At 43.4% G+C, this 12,431-nt stretch overlaps 1 protein-coding gene across 2 annotated transcripts in view; it reads right to left on the bottom strand.

Moving 5' to 3' along the window:
• The window catches only part of fat1a (FAT atypical cadherin 1a), a 74,053-nt gene that overhangs the window by 1,618 nt on the left and 60,004 nt on the right, over nt 1–12,431 (bottom strand). The window contains exons 14-27 of one of the 2 annotated variants that reach the window (XM_088915854.1): nt 10,516–10,905; nt 10,138–10,352; nt 9,586–9,723; nt 9,273–9,416; nt 8,899–9,096; nt 6,477–7,278; nt 6,252–6,383; nt 5,656–5,813; nt 4,987–5,449; nt 4,734–4,887; nt 4,330–4,440; nt 3,590–4,224; nt 2,697–2,834; nt 578–613 (exon numbers count right to left, since the gene is read on the bottom strand). In XM_088915854.1, the coding sequence (XP_088771980.1) occupies nt 578–613; nt 2,697–2,834; nt 3,590–4,224; nt 4,330–4,440; nt 4,734–4,887; nt 4,987–5,449; nt 5,656–5,813; nt 6,252–6,383; nt 6,477–7,278; nt 8,899–9,096; nt 9,273–9,416; nt 9,586–9,723; nt 10,138–10,352; nt 10,516–10,905 (3,714 nt within the window). The remainder of the gene's footprint in view (nt 1–577; nt 614–2,696; nt 2,835–3,589; nt 4,225–4,329; nt 4,441–4,733; nt 4,888–4,986; nt 5,450–5,655; nt 5,814–6,251; nt 6,384–6,476; nt 7,279–8,898; nt 9,097–9,272; nt 9,417–9,585; nt 9,724–10,137; nt 10,353–10,515; nt 10,906–12,431) is intronic. The other variant, XM_088915863.1, reaches the window with a different exon arrangement.

Genomic DNA, 12,431 nt, shown 5'->3' with positions numbered 1-12,431 from the left:
CTCTGATGGGAGCCCTACTGTCAGCTGATCAGGTCACCCATATGAAGTACAACAACACAAATCTGTTTTTATTTCAAGATTCCCAAAATCATGCATCATCATTATCACACCAGTGTGTTAAGCTGCATTAGTTCAAGCTTGGGAACACAACTCCAGTGTACAAAGACATGTATTAGAAACTTAATCTGCAGACAGCTGATAAGAGGAGCAGTGAGCCCACCTATGCCTGGTTTTCGGTGCTGTTAGGAAAACTGCATTACAGGGTGTGTGTGATCTGGGTAACATTACAGATGCCATTAATGACAGCCTTGCACTGGTTCAACAGTCCACATCAAGATCTCTTTATCCTCTACCTTTTTTAATCAGAAGTGCTTATGTTAAATTTGACAGGCTGAGTGGAACAGTGGTTAAACAATGCTTAAAGCTGTATTTTGTTTTACTTGAAACCACAACACCTACTGCGGCCCCGTGTCTAATCAACGCTGTTTTATTCGCTACGGTAAGCACGTAAGCACATTACAGTGAAAGGTGAGTGAGATTAGCATCGAGCACACAAAGAAATTCATGCAAAAGTCACCTCTTGGGTTCTTGAGGTCATGAGCCGCGAAAGACTCTTTAGACGGCAGAGAAAGAGAAGAAGAAAACATTTCAGGTCCAGCATCAAGAGACAATCAGGAACAGGAGAGGAAAACACGAAGAGAAGAGGCCTTCAAACCTCTGTTTATCACACTCCCGAATGACTAAGAATGGGTTCTGCCATTTACTTAATCAGACACTTATACAGTCTGAACGTCAGCTGTATTGGGCTTCTCTCTTCATCAAGTGCTTTTGACACCAGAATGAAATATTTTTTGTATGTAGATTTTAGCTCTGATACACTGATTCGTGCTGTTATTCTAATACTGACTCCAGAGAGCCAATGAAAGCAGCAGAGTGAACCAACACATACAGTAATTGTTGATTTCTGAATAAGTAAAGGGCACGTTTGAAGCTTATTCTATATCACAAAACTAAAGACAGCACTACACACAGAAGACCACAGACAGCTATGTATGAGGTAAAAAGAATACCTTCTCTCTCCACCGAGTCAACAACAGAATTGACAAGGTGTATTACAGTCACTATGGAGGCTAGTAAAAAGGTAGGGAAGGAGCAAATAAGAAATCTACCATTAGTACATATTCTTCAGTAACAATGGAAATCTTACTTAGTTGGGATAAAAAAATTGAAATCAACTGAAATATGCAGTACCCATAAATTTTCCTTTGCTTCACTGGCAGTATTTCTTGATATAAATCTAAACTTTTCCAATTTTACATCAAATACTAAAGGGAATCTATACTACATGTCTGGGTTTTCACAGCTAATCACAACACAGACTTAAACATAAGATGAGGACTTGTTTTATACAAGGTAACATACACGTATACAGCACTGAGATGCTCACAATGGTATTTACAGTACTGAAGGAAGAAGCAGCGAAATTTTCCAGGATAAAAATGCCTTTCCTCAGGTTAGTATGTGTATATAGCTGAAGGTGATTTCTGGCAGACCACACAAACATTCCCAGTTTCACTCGTACATCTTTGACTCCTGGCTTAAACTCATGAGGCCTGGGCCACAGAGTACAATCTGTCCAGTGAGAGAGTACCTATTACTGGGAGCCCAGCGAACACTTCTTAAAGACCAAGGGTGATTTAATGTGAAAAACAATGAGTTGAGTTATAGGTTTTGTCATAACACCTGCACTCCAAAAATGTCTTTATATAACATGGTCTGTGGATTAAGGGGTCAATAGAAGTACACATGTACATGACCATATAACCACAACAGGGAGGGAATACAATTCCTGTGCAATGTGTGCAATACTTTCTAGCTGAAACGAAACATGACCTTTAATGTAACAATGATACAGCTGGTGCGGCAAAACCTTTTGTTTTCTTTTTTTTTGCTGTTCTCCAAACATCTGTTCACTGCTTTGATTAATTTCCAAAACGTCAGTTAAAATGATCATAGGACCTTTAAATTAGCTGCACGGCAAAGCTTTGCCAAGATCCTTTCTAATGGCAATGACAAAGCTGACTTCAGGATCAGATATTGAGAACATGTGCACTACGCATTGTTTCAAGAAAGGATGTGTGCTGTGGGACACAGACAGGAAAAGCTTTTTATCACTGGAGAATCTCAGAGCCTCTTAGGCAACTTCCTTCTTTACCGGTGTAAATCGGACTTACAAGCAGCCCCTAGTTAAACCCTGCTCTCGTTCTGTGGAGAGATTTGATCCATATGGGAGCTGAAGCCGCAGCAAAGGAAGAAAAAGGAACAAATGACCCATAGTCACCTTTTCATATGGAAACATGGTTTTGAGCGAAATGAGGGAAAAAGTTTCATGTAACAGGGATAAGCTTAAAGTGAACAGGATTCTTTTGGCAGCCAGAATTTCTTCTCAATTTAAGGTATTTGCTGACGATGTTAAAAGGATTTAACATGCTTAGAAATTTCTATTATTTCAGACAGCATAAGGGAGCGCATTTCCTTCAACACATTATTTTAAAGTTGAGTTACAAACTCTTCTACACCTTCCAGAGAATATCTTATGGATACTTTGCTACAGAATTAATATTTAATATTAATTTAATATTTGACCTAGAGGAAAAAAAAAACTTTCATCCGTTGGTAAATCTCTAAATACGTACCATTGTCATCACAAGACTCTGACTGAAAGGAACTGAGAGATTGGACTTCTGACATGCTTCCTCGCGTGTTGTATGGGTGACAAGCACTGTCCTCTGCTGGTTTCTTTGACAAGCAGGGATCCAGATCAACAACTTTAGCTGGAAAAGGGGATCATAAAAAATTAATGTTGGATGACAGCTTGCAGCAGAAGAGTTACATTTATTTATGACAATCATTTTTAAATGTTCCCCCTTTTATATTTCAACTGGCTTTCAAACTTAGCACTTTAGTCCTAAACTGATTCAGGTAGAGCCCAGGCAATGAACAGTTCTGTGACATGGAGGGACAGACAGACTGTTAAACAAAATTCAGGGTTCAAATGCACTACACATGTAATTCCTACAAATATTACAAAGTCAAAGTCGGACTTTGTTGTAGTTCTGCAGTACTAGAGAAATAGAAATAGGTACATTGCTTTCTTAAAAACTAAGTACAATGTCTTCTTTAATTTTTAACTGGAACCCAATAAAATAATCATACTATGACTTTTTTCAACAGTACTCTCACAAACATACTGTGACTTTCTTTCCGTACAACATACATTCCTAATCCTGAATCAGGTCTATTCAGCAGAAATATAAGGCAGCCCTCTGCAGAGCACATCACCAATCCATCTCGCTCAGCCTTAACATTTAAGGAGTAGTACTAAAGGAGGCGACATCAGTCACCAAGTAAATAATTAATAGGTTAAGACAGCAATTAGTTCAATCATAAGAAATGAGAGTGATTCAGGCATAAATCATTTATAATGGAAAACACATTCCTTCCTGACATCAATCGTCGGTTAATTAATAATGAAGACTTCATTAACAGTTTCCCCCTTTATGCATATAAAACTCGAAAACAAACGTACCGTCATAGTCGTAGTCCCAGCTAGGCTTCTGAATGGAATCGCTGTCGGACGGAGAGTTGGAGGGGGGGGGAGGAGGGAGATTGGGAGCCACACTGCAGACAGCCACTGTTTTCCTGTGCCCGTGCATGGAGTCGGGGTTGAAGGTGCTGAACTCCGGGTGCTCTGGGATGGCAGAGCCCTCAAAGGAATTCCTGTCCAGGTTGTTCCTGGAATCACTGGGTATGCTTGGGGTGTAGGAGATGGGGCGCACGGGAACTTGGGGAGGGACGTCCGAATACACGTTCTTGCTCAGCTTGGAATCGAAGTACGGTCGCTGCAAGAAGGAGCTGGTGACCCCAGCTTGCTTCTCCTCCTCCAGCTTGGGCTTCTGGGACCTGCACACCCGCTTGCGGAAGACGACGAAGAGCAGGACCAGGACGAAGATGCTCACCACAAAGACTATGATCCCTACGACCTCTTCCAAACCGATGTTCCACGAGGTGGAAACGAACTCGTTTTTGACCAGCACGGGGCTCTCGCAGAGCGCCCCGCCGTATCCCAGGCTGCAGTTACAGCGGTAGGAGCCGTAGGTGTTTTCGCAAAGGCCTCCGTTCGTGCAGGGGTTTTTGACACATTCGTCAATGTCATTGAGGCACCTGGCGAGAGAGAAGACGGTTTCCGCGTTCGGTTCGGTGAGTGGGGGGAGAAAACGATGCATTTAAACAGGCAGTATACGCACAAACTCTAAGACAGATACCTACCTGTCCCCATGAAAACCGGGCTCACACTCACAAACAGGACCATCCAGACTGTCGATACATTTGCCACTGTTTTGGCAGGGATTATCTTTACAGTAGGGGCCCAGCTGGCACCTACAGACACAGACAAACAGAGGACTCAGTCACGAACTCACCGCAAATCATTTTTGAGCTGGCACGCGGACCTGACCTATTCTTGGAGCTTAAAGCTTATTTATAGGTTTGCAATTCTTTTACAGGCTGTCGTGCCCAGTCTTCAGATGGTAGGCCCAAACAAGACAGAAAAACCCTGTAAAGTTGTTTTTCCTTTTTTCCCCACAATCCAATGACATCTCATTTATCCGAAATCATACTTGATGAAACAAAGCAAGAGCTGCAACATGGCTCAACAGACTGAAAGACAGTACCTCTGGCCGGAATATTGCCCCCTACACTGGCACACGAAGTCGTCGTGGACGGGGATACACGTTCCTCCATAGAGACACGGGTTGGAAGCACAAGCACTCACACCAATTTCACAGTGTGTCCCCATGAATAAGGCACTGCATTTACAGAAGTAACCTAAAGAAAAGAAACGCGTTAACATCTGGCAGGCAAACGCAGTTCTTTCGGTCCTACGCAAGGGGATATACAATCTACCGGTTTTTAAAACCGGCGTACCTCCATTCGGGAGTGAGGAGCAGATCCCGCCATTGGTACAAGGATTACTGGAACAGCCTTCTGCTGGGACCACGGTGCAGCCGGGCGCCACGTCCACCATCTCTTCCATCACCGCGTAGGGCCTGGGCTTGCTGCTCAGAGGAAGCTCTTGCCCGTTCAGGAAGATGGACTCCATGCAGCCCCTGAGCCCGCTGCTGACTGGGGCGCTCCTGCCGTGGCGTGAGCCCTGCTGGCGGGCGTGGCCCCCGAAGAAGACGAAGTTATCCAGGTTGAGGGTGCGCAGAGTGCCGGGCGCTGTTCCCGAGGCCGTGTGGACCCGGTCCAGGACCAGCTTCGCGTAGTTCCCGTCCACCTCCAAGGACACGGAGTGCCACTCGCCGTCGCTGACCTGGATGCTGTGCACTGAAACGATGCCTGGACCGCTGCCACAGTCGAACTTGTACTGCAGTCGACCATTGCTGATCTGAAATTAAAAACACAAGGAACTTGGTTCATTAGGACTTGCTGTGGGAAACTCTTGTGCTTCCCTGGGCTAAAAGGGGCTGTTAAAATAGTAGTATGATATCTGTCCACAACATCCATGTAAACACTTTCTACAGAGAGAACGTTAAAAGTTTCTATACTACATTATGATCGTTTGCAAAAAAAAAAGTTTGAGTCTTTATATACCTCCAGAATACTGTAGTCAGTTCCTTTTGCGTACATTACAGTTGCATGGGTCGAGTATGTTCTTAGCTTCAGGGAGAGTTTCATTTCCTCCTTGTTTTCACTCTCCGAGAGACGGTACTTGACATAGCTGTTCCCACTGAATGTCAGTGAAAGACCCCCTAAAACAGCAAGAGCAAAAGGTTAAAGAGGAAAGCTCATTTGAAACGTGCACATGTAATGTTACCTGGGGAAATTGCACCACCCAATGGAAAAACTAGAAAACACTGGATTAACACTTTACATTTAAGAGTCTATGATTTTCATGCCAAACATTTTTAAGTCATACCTAACTTCCTTTGAATGCATAACCAGTTAATTCACTAAATCACAATATATATTTATAGGCTTCTTATAGGATTTTTACCTATTCCTTGTTAATTAACCATGAACAGACACTACAAAACGTTGCCTAGTTTGCAAAGCAATGCCTGCACAAATCAGCCTTGAAATGTAAACGGCAAAGGCAATCTCTTTCACTTTCTAGGTTCTTTCTCAAGATCTGTGAAGCAGAGAAAGATTCTTGCTGCCTCGGAGCAAGAAACGGCAGGTGATCTTACCGGAACACTTTCCATGTTTACCGTCCATACACACGCAGCTGTGTTTTCCTTCCTTTGGATCAGCGACACACTCGGTACCTTCAGGGCAAGGAACGCCTTCACAGAGCTTGCTCAACACGGGGCATTTACCACCTGCAACGGTACAAAAATACATGTACAGTAAGGGAAGAAATCTTTAATTGTAATGTAAAGGTAGTTCACCTCCCTGGCGTGACACTAGCTCACCTTTACAGAGACACATCGCAGACCTCTGATGCCGTGGGGTGACGAAACTCAGCCTGGCAGTGCTGTAGGTTGACATGACATTCTTGTCCAGAGTAATTATTTCATCACAGAATCTCAGGGGACACTCCAGCCCAGAGCAAAGTTTCTTAATGACTTTGACAATTCGCACACCAGTCATCTCCTCGACGAGCGCGATCGAAGTGTTGAGCTTTCGGTACAGAACCTCGTGTGACTGGTAAGGGCTTCCCGTCTTCTCCATGACGAGCAGCACGTCCAGGTGAGAGGGAGGCTCCGCGGGCTGCAGGCTGACGATCTGAATGTCGTGTCTTTTCACCCCTGCAATGTTCCTCAGGGCCCTCTGGAAGTTGCGCCAGTAGTCCCCAATGAACTCCTCCGGCGCGATGTTGGCGAATCTAACGGCAACAGAGTTGTTTAGCATCTGCTGGGTGACTTGCTTGACGTACACGTTGATGTTGGCAGCCACAGTAAACCTTCCATCTGTAACCGTGACATTGAGAGGATAGTGCCCAACATCCAGCCCTTTGCTGGCTATGAGTTTCCCATTGGCGCTTGAGACAGAGAATAGATTCCCAGATTTAGACACCAGGCTGTAAGTCAGGGTATCATAAATGTCCTGGTCTGTAGCATGGATCTTTCCAAGGACTCCCCCAGAGTACTCATCCCCATGGGTGGTGATGAAGACTTCTAGTGGAAGAATAGCTGGAGGGTAAATGCTTTCTTCAATGACTTTGATGCTGATGAATGTGGATGAGAGCAGTTGAGGCTTTCCGCTGTCAGCCACCTAAAAATAAAAAAATAGTTTCAAACAATTTGCTGCTCATGAAAAATTTCTTTAGAACTAAAAACACCGATAGTAGGTAAATCTGTGACAAAATTGAAACAACCCAAAATAAACCATGTCATTGGGTCTGACCTGGACCCCTTGGAGGTAGTGGCTGAGAGGAGAATGGTGTCCAAACTAGAGGCCATCATGGACAACGTCTCCCATCCCCTCTATGACAGGCTTGTAGAAATGAAGAGCACGTTCAGCAATAGACTGATTCATCCACGGTGCGACAGGGAGCGCTACAGGAGGTCATTCTTGCCTTCTGCCATAAGACTGTACAACGCATCCACCTTGCGTCTGGGCAGAGGCAACATTGACAGTGACCTGTTTCTGGACTGAACACATCTACTGCTACATCTGTTCTCTTTCTTTTCCTGTTTACAACCGTTTTTTGTGCAATATATGCCAGGGACCTGTGCAATACATTTATATTTATATCTATATCTATATTTACATCTATATTTATATTCATACGTGTTATACGATTTTTCTGCGTACTGTTCTGTTCTAGTTTGTTCTTTGTGTGTCCGGACTGTGAGTAACTCTTTTAGTGCAACCTCACTGTACAGATTGTAGTGTATTGTATTATTATTATTGTATCATTCGTTACACTGTGGCTGTGTTGTCTGTGTAAAGCTGCTGTTGCACTGCAATTTCCCTCACGGGATCAATAAAGTATCTATCTATCTAAACAGCAAGCACTAGTGCCCATTACACTTGGAATGGTCTGTGTAATTAAACAAGACTGTGTATTTGTCATCTATGCGAAGACTGTCAAAACTCTTTGAAGTGTTCATCAATGTAACGCAGGTTCAATCCTGAAGCTTTCTTTTCGACTTCTGATGTAAAATCAAATGGCTAAAAAAAATCATGCGATGCTATAACAATGTTCCAACAGAAGAGGGTGCTTCAATCATTGCATATTTTTATAGCCACGGTAATCTTTCATGAATTAATACAACTGACCCCCCCCCACTGTGAGTAAAAGTACAAAAATAAAAGCAAAATTAACAACAACTTGTTGCTGGCATCCACCAGAAATTTATAGGTAAAAATAAATTAAAAAATGCACAGATTTTCACAGCTAGAAACAAAGGCAAAACTGAGAGTGTGCAAATTTCTTCCTCCTAGAGATGTAGATTTAACATATGAGCCCCCCTGTTTTGGAAAGAAACTCAGTCATACTAATCTCATCAGACAGCACTGTGCTTTCTGAAGCCAAAAATGTTAAGAATTTGGGTTTGTAAATTTGTGGTCTGGCAGGGGCACGATTTTAATGCTTAACAGAATTATTCAGGACACGGTGCCTTTCCGGACTGTTTGATTTTTATATTCGATTCGTATAGGAATTCCTCTTAAGAATTACATTTTACGGCACCAACTAGTATGGCCACCATAAAAAAAATAACTGTGTACAGCTTTCTGAAGGGTTGCACATTGTTCCTTTTTTTGGACTGCTTATATCGCTGAATGTGCACAATCAAGTCTGTAACTTGCAACCCAAAAACTGACTGCAGTGCGCAAAGGGGTTTATTATTTTCTTTACTGGAGGAGGTGGAGTGCCAGAGGCCATACCTGAACGTGAAGTAAATAGTGGTCCTTCATTTCGCGGCTCAACGGCACGGAGGCCGTAAGAACTCCCTGCTGGTTTATTTCAAACGCATTTCCTTCGTCTCCACTGGTGATCGCGAAGGAGAATGGGGGGCCGTTGTGAGAAGCATCTTTATCTGTTACTAATAACTGCAGCACTCTGGCACCAATGGGTCTGTTCTCCTGCAAAAAACACAAGAAGGAAGATTCAGAAAATGCTTTCGGATACACATCAAGAACGAAGATGTACACCACAACTTTGATGGGTTAAACATATAGTCACAATTATCAGTAGACATTTTAAGGACACAGCTCTTAAAAATACAAGCCCCCCAGGCCTTAAAGGCAAGACGCGTTACCTGGATGATGACACTGTAGTTGGCTTGTGAGAAGACTGGCGGATTGTCGTTCACGTCTGACACATCTATGTTGATGACTGCCGTGCTGGACCTGGGGGTACTCCCGTTGTCGGAGGCGACCACCGTCAGCGTATATCCCGAGATCTACAAGTAAAACCCAGGTTATACGTCAGGTATCGGAAACAAAGCCGGGACAGCATCCATTTACCTGACGATGCCCGAAAAGCAACAGACAGAGCTCAAGGTACATAAAATGAACCCTGAGACAGGAGCTGGGGATCTGATCAGCTCGTTGAGAAAAGAGCCCTCTCACCTTCTCTCTGTCTAACTGTCGCTCGAGCTTGACCTCCCCTTTGACGGGATCGATGGCGAACGGGCTTCCCTGATTCCCGTTAACGATGGAATAGCGGACGTGGTTGTTGGAGGGCCCGTCGGCATCGTCTGCCAGGACCTGAAGGAACGACACAACCGTTTCCGCAATGAGCCGCGAGGAAAACCGGGACCTGCTCCAACAGAACATCTCTTAACACGGGTGTTCCCGTGCACACAAAATACGGACTCTGTTCTCAAGGGAAAGAGAAGGGCCGAGAACTCAGCAGTGTGATTCAAAAACCGATATTAAAATCTAATTTCCCGACAGCTCATTTAGGAAATGCCTTGTTTAAAAACGGGAATCGTGAATTACTCTCTATTTAGAATAAACCTCAAGGGATTTCCCCCCCCCCAGCTTTGAGAGCAACATTTATTTTTTTTAAAACAATTCCGCTATGAAAAAGATTTTAAGTAAATGAATACATTTATATATTACAATTACGGTTATATATTAAACTTCTGTTAAGCTCTGTAGAAATATATAAGCACATACGGCAATAACGGTTTTCCCCAGTTCAGCATCTTCGCTTATAACTGCAGAATAGACCTCCTGGTTGAAGACTGGACTGTTGTCGTTTATATCTGTCAAATTAATATTCACTGTTGCCACATCGCTAAGAGAAGGTGTGCCTCCATCGGTGGCCTCTACTGTGAGATAGTACTCGTGGGACATTTCATAATCCAGACTCTCAATCACAAAGATGTCACCTGCAGACGTGGAGAAAGAAAGAAAGCAAGCATGGGCCGGCAATTAAACCGAGACTTCAAACAGTCACAGAGACTACCCCACCTGGCAGCAATTATCCTTTATGTCAATACATCTGCTACGCTCATAATGGCAACTCCAAAACAGGCCGTTAAGAGGGCATACCTGTGTCAGAGTCGATGCTAAACTTCCCGTGTTCGTTGCCACTGATAATGGAGTAAGAGATTTCCGCGTTCACTTCAATGTCTCGGCTTGCAGCAAAAACTTGAAGGATCCGGGTTCCGACGGCGATGTCCTCGGAAACGGTGGCGACGTATTCCCGTTGCTCGAACACCGGGGGGTTGTCGTTGATGTCCAGCACAGACACGACCATGGTGCAGACCGTGGAGAGCCTGCGAGGGGAGCCCTGGTCCGTAGCCCGGGCCGTCAGCGTGTACACTGCCTGCACCTCCCTGTCCAGGGGCTTCTCCAGGCTGACGACGCCAGACTCCTCGTCCACCAAGAAGTAGCCATTGGCAGAATCAACGAATGAGTACAAGATATTGCTGTTTTGGCCTTAAAAACAAAAAAAGGTGAGAAAAAAACAGGATCATCAATACGTCTCGTTTCACAGGATAGGTAATAAATTTAGATGTGTGGGAGTCTCCTAACTGATAATGTGCTATTCACTCAATACTGCTTCAGATAATCGTTTTGTATTCCAAATTCCTATAATGTTGTTTAAACCATTTTTAAACACAAGTTCATGTTTATTCCTCTGTGCTATTACAGCTCAGCTGTATTTTTCTTAACAACTTTGCTGGAATTTTACTAAGTGCATTGAGCCAAACCACTCCACAATCTTTACTCCTCATCAGTAAACAGCCACAAACAAATTCTGTTGACAGTATTTCACAGCAACTCCTAAATCAATGTGCACGTTCAGGCCCAATGAGTTCAGCTGCAATTAGAAAAAAAACCCAATTTGGCTACGAACAGAGAAATAACCGTTTATAGTCATGGTTGGTCTATGAAGTGGTATCTGTGATAAGGAGGAGGTTTACACGGGAGGAAAACTGTGGGAAGATAATGCTGTTGTCTAGAAAGAGGAATGTTCTCCATAATTTACTCTTATCACACATCACAAAACGTTATTTTGCCACTTCATTCTTTCCTTTGTAATCCCGGGGATAAGGTTCAGCTACAGTGGCGCCATCCAGACATTCACAAGTAGTGATGCAAGTCAGCCGTCACCCTTTTAGATTATCAAAGGAAAAAGTGGAGCGTCAACGTTTCATCACCTGGTATAAATATAACCAGCTACAAAGCTTATTAGCACAGCAGTACCAAACCACTAACACAGACAGGGAAACAGTAAGTTCCAGGTATGTTCATACACACACTTATCTATACTTCTAAACATGTCCAGTAGATTCGATTAAATATTATGTCGGACTTGAGCAAGAAATAATGATGACATAAAAAAAGACTCATGAAAAGAAAGGCTTGATCCTTCATTTTATATTCAGAATGTTTTTGGCCTTATAAAGTGCCATGTATGTGTCAGAAACATTAATCTGTCACTGGGATATGACAAGAAACAAATAACATTAACACCCATGGACTGACTGGGTGCTGTGGGTGCTGTTTATTTAACAGAGCGAGTTTTCAGCGGTAAATGTACCACAACGGAAAACACTGGCAGATGTCATTTTGTGACGCACATGATTCAAAGAATTTATCTCAGAGTCTGAGCTCAGTTACGGGACTTGTGGATTTCAGATGTTTTCTATTCGCAATAACTGCAGGTCCAGAAATATCAAAAACTCAGTGGAATTGCTAAAAACCAACAGATTTTTCTGCTTAGCACCTCATTAACTCTCTCATTGGGGAGTTCAGAGTGATTCATCATGCTAGCGTTTTAGCAATAATTAATGTGTTTTATCTGTTGGATTTCAGACTGCTCCAGCGTACTCCTGCAACACGGACGAAACAAATACCTACTGTGCTACTCAAGCAGAGGTCCAGTGTTACACAAAGAGGGTCAAAACAGTTAACTGAGGTCTGTTACAATATACAACAGCACTGGAACTGGTGATATC

Source organism: Atractosteus spatula, chromosome 1 (assembly GCF_055471065.1).
Source record: "Atractosteus spatula isolate fAtrSpa1 chromosome 1, fAtrSpa1.hap1, whole genome shotgun sequence".
NCBI classification, from domain to species: domain Eukaryota; kingdom Metazoa; phylum Chordata; class Actinopteri; order Semionotiformes; family Lepisosteidae; genus Atractosteus; species Atractosteus spatula.
The sequence above is the reverse complement of the archived record's forward strand: the minus strand, read 5'-3'. Positions and strand labels throughout refer to the sequence as shown.